At 47.8% G+C, this 15,694-nt stretch overlaps 1 protein-coding gene across 4 annotated transcripts in view; it reads right to left on the bottom strand.

Moving 5' to 3' along the window:
• The window catches only part of SGSM3 (small G protein signaling modulator 3), a 59,925-nt gene that overhangs the window by 30,380 nt on the left and 13,851 nt on the right, over positions 1-15,694 (bottom strand). For 3 of the 4 annotated variants that reach the window (XM_048834843.2, XM_048834858.2, XM_048834856.2), the window contains one exon: positions 7,652-7,738. In XM_048834843.2, the coding sequence (XP_048690800.1) occupies positions 7,652-7,658 (7 nt within the window). In that variant the 5' untranslated portion in view covers positions 7,659-7,738. Of the gene's footprint in view, positions 1-7,651; positions 7,739-8,037; positions 8,113-15,694 lie in introns of all 4 variants that reach the window. The other variant, XM_048834849.2, reaches the window with a different exon arrangement.

Genomic DNA, 15,694 nt, shown 5'->3' with positions numbered 1-15,694 from the left:
AAGCCAACAGGATCAGCTTATGTTTCCTGTAGCCTCTTTCATCCCTCGGGAACTCAGAGTAGTAAGTAGAAAAGGAGTACTTGTGGCACCTTAGAGACTAACCAATTTATTTGAGCATGAGCTTTCGTGAGCTACAGCTCACTTCATCAGATGTTTACCGTGGAAACTGCAGCAGACTTTATATACACACAGAGAATATGAAACAATACCTCCTCCCACCCCACTGTCCTGCTGGTAATAGCTTATCTAAAGTGATCAACAGGTGGGCCATTTCCAGCACAAATCCAGGTTTTCTCACCCTCCACCCCCCCACACAAATTCACTCTCCTGCTGGTGCTAGCCCATCCAAAGTGACAACTCTTTACATAATCAAGTCGGGCTATTTCCTGCATAGATCCAGGTTTTCTCACATCCCCCCCACCCCCATACACACACAAACTCACTCTCCTGCTGGTAATAGCTCATCTAAACTGACCACTCTCCAAGTTTAAATCCAAGTTAAACCAAAATATCTGGGGGGGAGGGGTAGGAAAAAACAAGAGGAAACAGGCTACCTTGCATAATGACTTAGCCACTCCCAGTCTCTATTTAAGCCTAAATTAATAGTATCCAATTTGCAAATGAATTCCAATTCAGCAGTTTCTCGCTGGAGTCTGGATTTGAAGTTTTTTTGTTTTAAGATAGCGACCTTCATGTCTGTGATTGCATGACCAGAGAGATTGAAGTGTTCTCCGACTGGTTTATGAATGTTATAATTCTTGACATCTGATTTGTGTCCATTTATTCTTTTACGTAGAGACTGTCCAGTTTGACCAATGTACATGGCAGAGGGGCATTGCTGGCACATGATGGCATATATCACATTGGTGGATGTGCAGGTGAACGAGCCTCTGATAGTGTGGCTGATGTTATTAGGCCCTGTGATGGTGTCCCCTGAATAGATATGTGGGCACAATTGGCAACGGGCTTTGTTGCAAGGATAAGTTCCTGGGTTAGTGGTTCTGTTGTGTGGTATGTGGTTGTTGGTGAGTATTTGCTTCAGGTTGCGGGGCTGTCTGTAGGCAAGGACTGGCCTGTCTCCCAAGACTTGTGAGAGTGTTGGGTCATCCTTTAGGATAGGTTGTAGATCCTTAATAATGCGTTGGAGGGGTTTTAGTTGGGGGCTGAAGGTGACCGCTAGTGGCGTTCTGTTATTTTCTTTGTTAGGCCTGTCCTGTAGTAGGTAACTTCTGGGAACTCTGAGTTCTGAGTTCTGGGATGATTTAGTTGGGGTTGGCCCTGATTTGAGCAGAGGGTTGGACTAGATGACCTCCTGAGGTCTCTTCCAACTATAATCTTCTATGATTACTTACCACAACAAAAAAAACCCTTCAGTCACTGTGGAAAGAGCTTACACTACAGCTGTGTAGGTGTGCCACTATCACACCTTTAGTGTAGACATGGCCATAGTTTTTTCTTCTTTTTGTATTCATACAACATCAAATCCACCATGAGGGAAAGATCCTGGATAGGAACAGAGCTGAGCAAAGCGGTGATGATGATGCATGAAGCAGAATAGATCTCAGCCTCTCTCCCTCTATGTCCCATGGCTGGGGCAGCTTCTGCAGGGCTCCGTGTGGTGTGGTGAGGAGAACTGGATTAATACCAATTGAACATGGGCAGGATCATCTTGAGGGAAGGAAGAGGCATTTTTACAGTTGGTCTCCCAACCAAAGCAGCACATTAAAATAAATTAATTTCTCTGATTACTGACCTCTAACTGGAGGTTCTTCGAGGTGCACGGTCCCTATCTGTATTCCACTGTGGGTTCACGTATGCACACCATGCGCTCGGAGCCATAGAACTTGAAAGCAGTGTCCACTGGTCTGCGCATGCGCCAGACCGACGGGCTAAAGCGTGGGGCAGACTGATCATCTGCCCAGTTTCTTCTCTAGCACAAATCAGAGAAGATCCGAAGCAGAGGGGAAGGAGGACAGGTTGTGGAATACAGGTAGGGACCACACATCTGAAAGAACCTCCAGTTACAGGTAAGTAACTTCCCCTTATTCTTTGAGTGATGATCCCTATTGTTTTCCATTGTGGGTGACAAGCAGTACTTAAATAGGAAGAGGGTGTGAGGAGATAGACGGTAGGGCTAAGCAAAGGATCACCGTCCCAAAGGAAGCATCGGCAGAGGAGTCCTGCACCAGGGCATAATGTCTCACAAATGTGTGAACAGAGCCCCAAGTGGCTACTTACGGATGCCAAGGAGGGGTACCTCCTGAAGTGATGCCATAGCTGTTGCTTGTGCTCTTGTGGAATGAGCTCTTACCCAGGCAAGAGAGGAAAGTTCAATAGATAACAGAATAGAATGCAGCCAGAGATCCATTCAGAGATTCTCTGCGTGGAGATGCAGTGTCCCCTCATGCTTTCTGCTATAGCAACCAATAGCCTCAGGAGCATCTTGATTGGTTTTGTTCTTTTCAGGTTAACATCCAAGCCCTGCCAAGCACTGAGGGAGTGGAGTCTCTGTTTTTCTGAGGAAGGATGCAGTTTCGGACAGAACACAGTAAGTGAATCCACTGGTTTAGATGAAATTTTGAAATTACTTTTGGGGGAGAATTTAAGTGTAAACGCAACAAAACCTTATCCTTACGGAATACAGTGTAAGGAGTATCCGCCATCATTGCTCCAAGCTAGCCAATGCTTTTGACTGAGGTGATAGCGACAAGGAATGCAACCTTCATGGAGAGATGTGCAGCAAGAAGCTAAAGGTTCAAAGGGTGGCCCTGTAAGAGCTGAGAGAACAAGGTTCAGGTCCCAGTGAGGAGTAGGATTCTGAATAGGCGGGAATGTTCTGATTAGGCCTTTCCAGAACCCGGTGATCAGTGGGTGTGCGAAGACAAAGCAGCCCTGAGAAGGTGGACAAAATGCACTGATCACTGCCAAATGGACTCGCAAGGAGGTAATGGACAGGCCTGGTATCTTTAGAGAAAGGATATAGACTAAGATGAGAGGAATATCTGCAGTTTCTGCAGATTTCTGTGCTTCTGATGTGCTCAAGAAGAAAAGCGCCTCCATGTAGCTAAGTAACATCTTCTAGTAGAGTCCTTCCTACTGTTAGAAAGCATGTCTTGTACAGCTGGGGAACATGAACGTTCTACGGATGATGCCCATCCAAATACCAAGTGGTCAGGTGAAGCAGACACTGGTCAGGCTGCTCGATCTTACCGTTCTCCACTGGGTCACGGGCTATGAAAACATTGGGAGGATGATTGGTACTTGGTATGACTTGCATAGGAGGTTGGGAAACTAAAACTGTCTGGGCCAGTACGGAGTGACCAGGATAATCTGTGCCTTGTCTTGCCGGACTTTGCATAAAACTTGTGGCAGAACAGTAGCGGAGGGAAGGCATAGTTCAATTGGTCCGACCAAGAAATAAGTAGAGCGTCACACTGGGAGTGGTGACCTAAGGCTCTTCTGGAGCAATATGTGATGCACTTCCCGTTTGTTTGAGAGGCGAACAGATCCCTGGTTGAAGATACCCATAGAGTGAAAATATTGTGCGGTACTGAGTCGTGGAGCTCCCACTTGTGGTCGACTGCAAAATGTCTGCTAAAGGAGTCTGTAAGCACATTTTGTTTCTCTGGAAGGTGGGCTGCTGATAGGATGATTTGATTGCTGACATGTCAGTTCCATAGGCTGACCCCTTCTGCACACAAGGGGATGGATCTTGCTCCTCCCTGCTTGTTGATGTAGGAGAAAGTCGTAAGGCTGTCTGATATTATAAGGACACGATGAGTGTGGATGAATGGAAGAAAGGACTGCTCACAATTCCAGGATATTGATGTGCATCCTGGACTTGCGAAATGTCCAGGTACCTTGTGCTATGCATGTTAATGTAGACTCCCCAACATAATAGGGATGCATCTGTAATAATGGTCCTGTCCGGTGAGGAAGGCAGAAAGGGGATGTACACAGATACCTGGTGAGGATTTGTCCACCATAGAAGGGAAGATAGCACCTTGGCGGGAAGGGTTACCATTAAGTTCATGGGAAGGCGGTTTGGCGAGTATACCAACTGCAGCCATGTCTGAAGGCAGTGAAGGTGGAATCCTGCAAATGGGGTAACGTAAGTGCATGAGGCCATATGACCTAAGAGGCAGACATGTCTTGACCGGTACCTGGGCTATAATATTGTTCATGGTCTAGAACCTGCCCTTGGGCAAGTACACTCTTTCAGTGATAGAATTCAAGGTGGCCCCAATACAGAAATTGTATAGGGGTAAAAACACATTTTTTGGCATTTACACTGACCCTCAGTGAGGAGAAGGGGTGCAGCATAATAGAAGTTGATGAACACACGCCTCCTGGCCTTACTTAGTGATAAGGAGCCAGTCATTGAGGTGGGGGAAGACAATGAGACCAAGATATCTGACATGAGCTGTCACTGCTGAGAATACTTTGGTAAAGACTCTGGGGGCAGTTGCTATGCCAAAAGGGAGCACTCTATTGAAAATGGTCAGAGCCCCTATGAATCTGAAGAGTCTGTGAGCAGGGTGAATGTCTACATGAAAGTAGGTGTCCTTCATGCTGAGAGCCATAAACAATGTCCTTTTATAAAGATGGGATTATAGATGCCAACGTGACCATGCAAAACCTGAATTTGTGAATTAGGTGGTTGAGACGGCGGACACTGAGTAGTCTCCAGTCGCCCTTCTTTTTAGGTACCAGGAAGTCAAGTAAAATCTGCTCCCTTGGTGTTGAGGAGGGACATGTTCTATTGCTCCTTGCTCCAATAGGGAGTCCATATCTTGTTTGAGAATACTCTTGTGAGAGTGGTCCCTGAAAGAGGGTAGGGATGGGGGTCCTTTGGAGAGGCAGGGATGTAAACTCTATTGTATAGCCAGAGTGGAGGATTTGTTCAGCACTCACTTGTCAGTTATTGCACTCCATGTGTTGAAAGAGAGTGCTAGATGACCCCCAAATGATGGGGAGGAGGGGGCTGGAAGGTATTGGGCTTAGTGGTTCACAGCTCTCGAGCTTCCATCAAAAATAATGTTTAGCTGGAGGCGAAGATAGGGTGCAAAGGGTGGGGGGAAGCAGGTCTTTTGAATCCTCTGCCTCTTGTGTGGTGGTTCATAGGGCCTCTGGTGGAAAAACTGTTGAGCCATAGGCCTAGGTCTAGATGACTGGCAGTGAAACTTCCTGTTAGAGGCAAGCATGTATATGCCCATGGAGTGAAGGGTAACTCTAAAGTTCTTCAAGGTATGGAGGGACTTGTCGGTCTTTCATCAGACGAGCTGCGATTCATCAAAGGGATGGTCCTTGACATTATTCTGGACCACCCTAGGGTATCCTGATGCATGGATCCATGACTCCCTATGCAGAACAATGGCGGTAGGCCATAGCTCTAGCAGAGATGTCAGCTGTATCAACTGTGGACCGGAGATCGGTCTTGGCTATCAGTTTGCCTTCATCTATCAGAGCCTAGAATGAGCTCTGTCCTGTTGTGGACAACTGTCAGTAAACTCTGCAAGCCTGGAGTAGTTCAGGAAGTTGTACTTCGCCATTAGTGCTTGGTAATTGGCTAGCCTGAACTGGAGACTAGATGATGAAAAGAACTCTCTCCCCAACAGGTCCAGACGCTTGTCCTCTTTATCTGCAGGAGTAGACAAGCAGTGTTGCGGTTCAGCCCTTTCAGAAGCAGCCTGATGACCAGTGAGTTGGCAGTGGGGTGAGAAAACAAAAATTCTGTCCCTTTGGCTGGCACGTAATAACACTTCTCTGACCTCTTTGGGATGGGAGCACACGTGGCAGGTATGTGCCAGACCATCTTAGCTGGCTCCAGTATGGCTTCATTAACAGGTTGGTTCTGTTGGATCCAGATGAGTGGAGGACATCTAGGAGTTTGTGGTGGGAGACCTGGACTTCTTCAAGAGGAATGTGTAGTTCTGTCGCAAATCTGTAAAGAAGGTCCTGGAACTGTTTGAGGTCACTATGGGGAGAAAGAGACAAAGTGTTCACTGCTTCGTCTGGAGATGAAGAAGGCAGTCTTACTAATTCCAGCTGAATGACCAGATCTGGAGTGTATTGCTCCTCCTCCTCTGTAGGATCCAGGGGCAGATCTGAGCGTCCTCTTTGAGGGGAGGCAAGGGGCAACTCCCCTAGCAGATTGGACCAACTCTGCAGGGGTACTGGTCCCAAGACCCCCAATATGGCCCGTAGAAGGTGTTGATGGGGTTATGGAGGCCCTTATGGCATGGGATATTAGCAGCTCTGAGTTAGATGAGGTGGAGATTGGTCCCAAACTGGTATAAGTCTTTTGGGCAGCAGAGGATATGTAGGATGGAGGAACAAAGGTTCATCAGGTTGTTTGGAGTCTCCCGAGGAAGAGGTGGCCAATTCTGTTTCCAGTGGCAATACAATCAGTGTTGCTGGAGGGGAGTTGTATCCCGAGTATGGAGTGGTTGACTCTCCTTGTCGTATTTTTCTTGAGATAGAGGGACCCATTGGAGTAAGGGATTCTGGATCTGGGAGAGCAAAAACATCCTGTGGAGCAGCAATGGATTCAGTACTCCCCAGTGTAAAAGGATTCTATCTGTCTGAGCTCCTGGAGCCAGAGGAGATTGTTTTACTTTTGAGGAAGATGGTGCCATGGATAGGTGAAGTTGGCAATGATTAGTCTTTGTCAGTGCCAGCAGATCCTGGGGCTTGGGAGGTGCCCAGGATGACAGTACTGACCGATCGCGGGCCAGTACTGATGTAGCCCAATGTTTGTGGGCTTTTTTGTCATGCATCTGGGACTTAGGACATACTAAGTTCCCTTAGGCCAAGCTGATGGGCTTGCTCCGACCCACATCCGACTTCTCTGAAGTGGATTTAGAAGGAGACTTACTCTCAATGCTTATGAGAGTGTTTCTTTGATCCCTGACAAACTTCTACTAGATTTGGACTTTGCAGCATTTTGATTGAGGACGCGTGGTCTTCTCCATGAGGTATTTCCAAAGATGAAGTTCCCACCTTTCTCAGATATGATTGAGGAATGACCAGCAGATACTGCAACTCAGTGCAATGTGAGCTTCCCCAAGGCAGTATAGGCAGTGCTGGTGGTCACTCCTGACTGAGAAGGATTGCAGGCAGGAAGCGCAGAGTTTGAAGGCCAGAGTCTTGGGCATAGTCCACTACCCATAAGGGCTACGGGGAGGTGGATGTTTCCCCCTTGAAAAGAGTCTAACACTAACATCTATAAAAACACTAAATTATAAAACTGTATAAGCTGCTAAAAGCTATTAACAATGCTAGATCTAAATCCTATTTTGTAGGCTGACGCCAAAGCTATGAACACAGGGAGGTTCTGACCCAGACCATGTGGCGGTGAGAAGGACCCTTTTTCCCGTTGGTCGGAGGCATGAGGTTAGCCAGGGCGCATTCACGCACCAAGAGACGCTACTTTCAGATTCTCTGACTCCAGGTGCATGCATAAACCCACAATGGAATACAATGGGGACCATCACTCGAAGGGGAAATGGTTCCTTGAGACAGTAGCTTACCAGCAGCAGTTTATGTGAAAAGAACAAACAGGCTCTTTCAATAGAGCTTTATTGTTGCTGGTCCCGCCCTCAGACATAGGCAGGAAAATATGCCCCAAGGCCTGGCATCCTCTACTTACCTGACATGGTGCTGGAGGAGTGTGCGTGATGGAGGGCGACGTGTATCTCTAGGCGTGCTGCCCTCCAAAAAGTCTCAGGTCACTGCTCTGCTCAAGAAAAAAAAATAAAGGTAGAAAAACAGAAGTGATCAGGAGAGTATTCATTCAACACCTGGGGTCAACTGTGTCCCGGTTGCTCCTAATGAACAACCCCCCACCAATTTTCCACAAGATGAAATCCCCTCAACCCAAGACCTACCCACATGGCCTGAGGGAAATTCCTTTCTGACCTGAGTAACAAAGGGATATGAGCAAAGGTAAAATGATCTCTTTACACCATTCTTGTGATACTAAAATCATGTCAGATTTAAAGGGAAAAGAAAGTCAAAAATCAAGTTGCCGCTCACCACAGAAGCTGTTAGTTTACTTTTACATCACACTCAGGATCCTGCATTCAGTGGTGGGCACTAGGAAAACATGACCTGGAAGGAATTCAGAACATGATTCAAGACTGGAGGGAACGCCGCTAACCGTAAACCAGGAATTACAGGGAAAGCTTTAGAATATCTTGCACAATAAAAAGGATGTAAACCTTGAGGCTGTAGAGGAATTGTTCTGAATGGTACAAGGGGACATAACTAGGAGTAATAAGAGAGAGAGAAACATTTCATAAGAGTGAGGTCTATCAAGCTTTGGATTAGTCTCCCCAAGGGATGCAGTGGGAGTCTCACCACTCAACACAGTCTGAGGCCTGGTCTACACTACAAAGTTAGGTCAATGTAAGCTGCTTTCTGTTGACCTAATCATGCATGTTTCTACACTTAAATTTGTCTCCCACCTATCTAAGTGCTCTGTTATGCCAACACAGTAAGACCAGCTCTCAGAGTAGAGGTCAACGCAGCACAAGTGTAAGACACCACATTACTTATGTCAACCCTAACAGTCCTCCCGCAGCTGTCCACAATGCCCAGTGCTGACCGCTCTGGTCACAATTGTTAGCTCCACTGCCCAGAGGTTACATTGACTGGAAGGTCCCTGGCCCCCACTTAAAGCCATGCAAATTTTTGAAAAGACTTTTTCTAATTGCCTAGCTTGGTGAGCACACCCAGCAGCTCTCCACTGTTGAGTGCAACTGCTCATGCCAGCTACACGCTCCAGATGCACTCCTACCTGAGTAGTCAGGAATACTGGATTTCCTGAGCCAGAGGAGAAGAGCCTGTGCAGGCACAGCTCCGATCCAGACGAAGAAACACTGACATCTATGAGCAGATTGCTCAGGGAACGCAGGAGAAGGGGTATGACAGGGACCAGCAGGCATACCAGAAAGCCAGGAAAGCCAACAGTCAATCTGGAGCTGAGCCCCAGACCTGATGCTTTTACAAAGAGCTGCATGCCATATTTAGTAGAGACCCCCACTGCCACCCATCATACCACAGTGGATACCTCTGAAGAGCCTGAGTAACAAGCCCCTATCGTGAACAGCAAGGAGGAGGAGATGGGCAAAGAAGAGGAGGAGGAGTATGGGGGACAGACGACCGAGAGTTCAGAACCTGTTTTTGACTTCACCGCAGTACAGCTAGTCTCTCCTGTCGAGCTCTATGCAGGGGAGGGAATCTCGGGTAAGTGTGTAAATAAATTTCCCATTATAGTGATGGCAACCCCAACTTAGCAGGACATGGCCATCAACTTTTCATTAATTTACTCACACTACATGAGGTAGTGGTGCAACAAAGAGTGGAAGTGTTGCTATCTGCTTTTCATTCCCCTCTAGAGTTAGGCGGTCGGCGACCATGTGGAGCAGTATGTTTATGTACACAGGGAATGTCCCTCGAATCCTCTGAGAGATCGCAATGAAGCTTCCATGCATATACATGGCAAATCCTCTTCCAAAGATTTCTAGGGATGACAACTGTATTTCTTCCTGCATGGTACGACACTTTCCCACACTTGTCTGTGATAACTTCGGCAGGCACCACTGCAGTACACAGGTTAACAGCATACAGGCCAGGGCAACTTCAGGTTGCCAGCAGCAGCTGTGATCTCTCTGCCTTTGTTACCCTCATGAGTGAGACATCAGCTAACATCACCACTACCTGTGGAAAATGGTGTCAGTGCGCTATACTCAGTTTCATGCAAGCAAGCAATTCCCTCATTGTTTCCCTCACCCCAGCAGGTCATACTCACCATGGTTTGACTGAGGGGGGCACCAGACACCATCACTCCAAAGCAGAAGTGTCAATAAGCATGTCTTTTGTTTAACATTTTAGGGGAGCAAGGAAAGGGGGAAGTTCTGAATCTTAGGTTTCACTTTCCGTACCTACAATACCAAGAATGGTACCAGTGTGTTTTATCTGTCACTGCAGCCGTTGTGCCCTTGAGGGGTACACCGTCACAGCAGCAGAAAGACTGACCCTGATAAGGAAGAGAAAAAAGAGACGATGTGGGAGGACATGTTCTGAGAGATCCTGCATCAGATCTTGAACAGACAGCCTGCAGGGTGAATATGGCAGACTGCATGGAGAAGGAAAGAGCAGATAGGAGAAAGGCGCAGGAATTTCTGGCTGCCACTCACAATGAGTGAAGTGCTCAGCCTGGCAGGGATAGAGGCTGCACGCTCTTTGATCCTCTTTCTCCTGGGGACGGGAGAGGGCCTGGGAGACCCAGCCAGCTCTGGCAAAGGGTGAGGTAGGACAGGGCCACAGCACACCATGTCCCCCGGCAGGACAGTAAAGAAGTTGACGAGGGGGAGTAAAGGCTCTGTGGGTGCTGGTGTCTGGGCTGGGGGGTGCCCCATGCCTTGGCTCTGTGGGCCAGGGGGTGCCCCGCAGCTGGGCTCTGGGGGGATGGGAGTGCAGGTGTCTGAGCTCTGGCGGCCCATACAGCCCCTTAAGCACCCCCCAACTGGAACTCGGTTGTTATAGAGGTTTCTTTAACTCTACTCCTGGGGGGAATCTTGTTTGCTGTTGTCTGTATTGTTGACATACTTGCTGACAGGTGTTTTGAAATAAATTACCAAAACAATTGAAACTGGAATGATAATATTTGTGTTATTTTGACAAATAAAATATGCAGAATTTTAAAATAGTGTGGCCAGAATTTTTAATTTTTTGATGCAGAATTCCCACAGGAGTAACCACACAATCCCTAAAAGGCCCCCAGTCTGGAATGTCAGGTTGAGCACAATACACCACAGCACATTATTGTGGCTCACTGCTAAAGTGCTCTTTTCAAAGCCTCCCCAACCCGTACAGCTCCTTTTTGAGCTTTTCGGATAGCCCTCGTATGTGGCTGTTCAAACTTGGCAGACAGCTGCTCCACCCGTGGCTACTTTTCCCACTTGGCTTCATAAAGACACAAGAGTCAGCTATAATCATCAGGATACTTTTTGCACTAAAATCCAATCTGATAAGTAAACAGTGCCAGTGCCCTTTCAATCTACCAAAAGCACATTCAACTGTCATTTTCCACCTGCTGAGCTAGCAGCTGAATGTTTCCTTGGTGCTGTCAAGGTGGCCAGCATATGGCTTCAGAAGCCAGAGGAGTAAGGTGTAGGCTGGATCCCACAGGATCACTACTGGCATTTCAACATCACCAATGGGAATCTGCCAGTCGGGAAAGAAGGCTTTCAGAACTGTCTTGTGTTCTTAAAGATGCAAGCATCATGCACCTTCCCTGACCAGCCAACATTGATGTCAGTGAAGCATCCTCGGTAATCCACCAGCACTTGCATAACCATGGAAAAGTAGCCCTTTCTATCTATGTACTCTGCAGCAAGGTGCTCTGGGACTAAAATAGGGATGTCCATGCCATCTACTGTTCCACCGCAGTTCAGGAACCCCACAGCTGCAAAGCCATACACTATGTCCTGCACATTGCTGAGAGTCACAGCCCTGCGTAGCAGGAGACGATTAATAGCCCTACACACTTGCGTGACAACAGCCCTCACAGTGGATTTTCCCACTCCAAAATTATTTCCCACTGACTCGCAGTAATCTAGCATTGCAAGTTTCCACAGCATAATCGCCACTTGCTTCTCCGTGGTCAGTGCAGGTCTGTTTCATATTCCTGTGATGGATGGCTAGAGTGAGGTTGGCACATAGATCCAGAAATGTGGCCTTGTGCATCCAAAAGTTCTGCAGGCACTGCTCATCCCAAACCTGCGTTACAAAGAAATCCCCCCAGTCACGGCTTGTTTCTTAGGTTCAGAAGCAGCTGCTCTATGAATGCCACCAAACTGGCTCTCGCTCTGTCCCACAGCAAACTGACCATGAGGAAATCCTAATGTTTCCCACAGTTCTTCTGCTGGCTCTGCAAACACCAGAGGCTTGTGTGTCTTGTGCTTGTGATGCTCATGACAATAGTGCAGAGATGTGCAGGCTCCATGCTTCTGTCTAAGATGGTGGACAGTGACAAGTCTTGTGCGGGTTCGTGGGAAATTTAAAATACGTGCGAAAATTATAGGACAGAGCTATTATGGGATGGAGACCACCACATTATGGGAAATTGACCCCTTGCTCCCAGTCACCCCTGCGCAACTTATTTCTGCCCCATCTTCCAAAACTACCCAAAAGACAGCGTGCTGAATGGTGGCAGGATGCATGCTGGGATACCTATCTCTGGCGCATCGCACTGTGCATGGACACAACCTCTCCTGGTGTACACAAGCAGCACTGATGCATGGAGCCAAGTATGCATGTGCACAAGCGATATACTAAGTCCAGCGGCTGTATGCCAATGTAACTTGGGTCAGCAAAACTTTACAGTGTGGACATGGCCTAAGGTGAACTGGGCCCTGCACAGGAGAACACACTATAGGGAACAATCCTGATTGGCTGGAAGATGGTCTCGTCTATTACAGGTGATTCAGCTCAGACAGTGAAGCCAGACTATTTGGCTTCATTTCTCAGCTCTCTAGCATGTGCAGGTTTGTAGATGGTTTGCCAGGACTGCAGGAAAGATTTCAATCCAGAAATAGACTTGTTACATTGAATGTAAAAAAGAATCATGCCATTTGTTGTCAGGTTTGGTGAAACTTTTTTTTAATAAAAGCCCACTAAAATCTAGACTTGGGACTTTAAATTGTTTTAAAGCATCCCAGGTTATACCAGACTCCCAAACACAGACTTGGTCCATTACGGCTCATGGCTTCAGCACCTGCTGAACTCCAATGGCAAGCGATGACATCACTGGAACTACAGTGGTCCAGGATCCCTAGCTGGGCAGCGTGTAGGCCATTGCTACAGAGTGGAAAGCAGCTGTTTGAGAACATATATGACAATGCTCCTTCCTTCCTTATCTGAACAGCTGTCTAAATAGGATCAGACGGCATGATCAGTGAGTAGCGAGAATCAAATTTAGCAGCAGAACTTCACCTACTGAACCCTACCTATATTGGTTATTTCCACCACCTGTAGTGAGAAAAACCTATAAACTTCTCCCTCGGGGCAGAACTTGTTTGGAACTTATGCACAGCACTTGTCTATGCTGTCCTCAACTGCTTCCCGCATGTAGTTCTGTTAATTCCCCTGAGTTCCGCCTTGCATCCCTCTTCCTCTTTCAGTGCTGGGTCTTTCGTGAGCGGCTAAAAGGAAAACTATGCAGTAACTATGCAATGTGAATAAGCCACCACCAAAAACTGAGCTTAGAACCTCCAAACTCATTTTACTTGCGAGCTTTAGCTGCATCTGAACCTCGTAGATAGGTTTGGTTAGGAGCTTTCCATAAGGGCTATTTCTTCCCCCCTCGTGCCTCATTCTGACTGGCATCTGCATTTTGACACTGCCTTTTTAAGGTTGCTACCACCATGTCTTAGGTGATTGGGCCCAGGGTGTAGGGCGCTTGGGCCACATCCTACCCTTTGCTAAGGTGACCATATTTCCCAAAGAGAAAACGGGATGCCTCAGCTGCTCGCCCGAGGGCCCCCTGCCCCATAGCTGTTCCCCATCGCTGGAACCCTGCGCTTCTCCCCCTCCCCCCATGCAAGGCTGTTGCCTGGTCACTGGAACCCTGTGGGGGCTCACGTGCTGGAATACTGTCCTCCGGCCTTCCCCTGCGGAGGTTGGCATCTATGTAGTCACCCCTTCTGCACCGCATCCCACTTTTTCCCCAAAAGTGGGCACTTGTCCTGTTTGCTCTTGCCAACTGATCAAGTCAGCAAGAGCAAACGGGACAAATGCCCACTTTTGGGGGAAAAAAAATCAGGACGGCCAGGACAGGGCTTTTAAAAAAAAAAAGGGGGGGGACCTATCCCGGTCAAAACGGGACGTATGTTCACCTTACCCTTTGCTCATGCAGCTTCACTGAAGCCAATTAGAGTTGCAGGGGGATTAGGTCAGGGTGGAATTTGGCTCCTCGCCCTACTTGTTTTTCTGAGTCCCTTTAGGTTTCTTTAGACTCCCTGGTATTTCATTGTGGTTTACGTTACATTCACTCTGAATCACTGACCAGCACCTGAGTGGGGAGCATTTTACAATGTTGCTGTTCTCTGTCCCAGACTCTGCACAGCTCAACCAGTGCACCCAGCCTGTCAGCTGCATGTTAACGAGGGGCCAGCCCAGTGGGTTGGACACAGCTGTGGAGGAGAAAGTGAACTGAAGGCAAGTTAATTATCCAGCCTGCTAGCGAATGAAGGGAGGAGGGAGAGGTCTGCTGCTGGGGGTGATGAGGGTTCCTTCCTCATCACAGTGCAGTCACAGAGGAACACAATACCTTTCCTTGCCCACTTGGTCACAAACAGCCCTTTCTAACAGTGTCCCCTCTCCCCACCAATTGCCTGATCACCACACCTGCTCCTCCTGCCTGCACCCCTCCCTAGACATGGGCCGGATAGTAAGGCACTGAACTTGGTGGGCAGGTTTTTCCTGCCTTCAGTTGCTATGGAAACCTTCCTGAAAGCAGTCATCTGGGACCTGCCTGAGAGAGAAAGAGAGCCCTGCTGCTGGCATGTCAGAACCAGGGGCGTGAGCGGCCAGAGTGGAGGTGGATAAATCATGTCAGGAAAGCAGGAAGGTGCCATCAGCTGCTGCACAGGGAGCCAGTGAATAGGAACCTGTCCAAGGGTCCAAGGATCCAAGCGTCTCACCGTGAAAGTGCCGAAACCATACCACAATAGCCCTCTGACTCCCCACCTCTGTGGGGCAAAGATTTCTCCAAACCAGCTGATCTCAAAGGGGGGTCCAGCAGTTGTCTTGGGAGGACAATTCCACTCCCTAAGCACAGCTGCTCATCTGATCCATCTCGAGTAGCTGCTAGGGGCACCCTTAAACTATTTGCCTGATCTCAATGAATCCTAGTAGTAGTAGTATTATGAAAAAACATTCATAGCACGAACGTGCTTTAGAGATTAAAACATGAATTCAGTTCACTCCCTGCCCCAGCTCCAGTAAAACGTCACAGGAAACTGGGGCAAAGGATTCTGGGGCACATCAAGGGCTCAGTGGGGAGTGGGTACATGGTGGAGGAGAAAGGCCAAGAATACCTGCTCTACACATTCCCTGTGGCCCCATACCACAATGCCACTCCCTTGACTGACTGATGTCAGGCCAAAGCAGCCCTCCCCTCTTCCAAGGAGACAGTCTGTACTCCCCTCCCCCAAGGAACTTCCTGCTGATACAAAACCAGGAGGTGCAATTTTAAATGGATTTAAGAGATGGACAGAAAGCTAAGGAAAGGGACAGAGGATGAACCAGAAACCAGTTAGAGTGACAGTGGATGAGTCGTGAGACAGACTGTTAAGAAGCCGGTGAAGATAACATAGGATGAGGGTCCCCATTTCCAAGAGCAAGAGGATTATACAATTTCAGCACTGTGGAGCCCCGTGCATTTTAGAGAGAAGTAATGGGATATTGAAAATACAGAGGATCTTACTGGAAAATTCCAGTTACAGGAAAAGTGAAGCAATGAACTATCTTAAAAAAAAAAAGAGAGAGAGAGAGAAAATGTTATGGCTGCAAGGTCAGCATCCCAAAATTAGGGTATTGTCTATATAACCTTAACTCTGCTCCCTAAGAGTCTGTGTTATGATAGTCCTTACATGATTGCATGCTATTTTTCATGTAGGCTTGA

Source organism: Caretta caretta, chromosome 1 (genome assembly GCF_965140235.1).
Source record: "Caretta caretta isolate rCarCar2 chromosome 1, rCarCar1.hap1, whole genome shotgun sequence".
NCBI classification, from domain to species: domain Eukaryota; kingdom Metazoa; phylum Chordata; order Testudines; family Cheloniidae; genus Caretta; species Caretta caretta.
The sequence above is the reverse complement of the archived record's forward strand: the minus strand, read 5'-3'. Positions and strand labels throughout refer to the sequence as shown.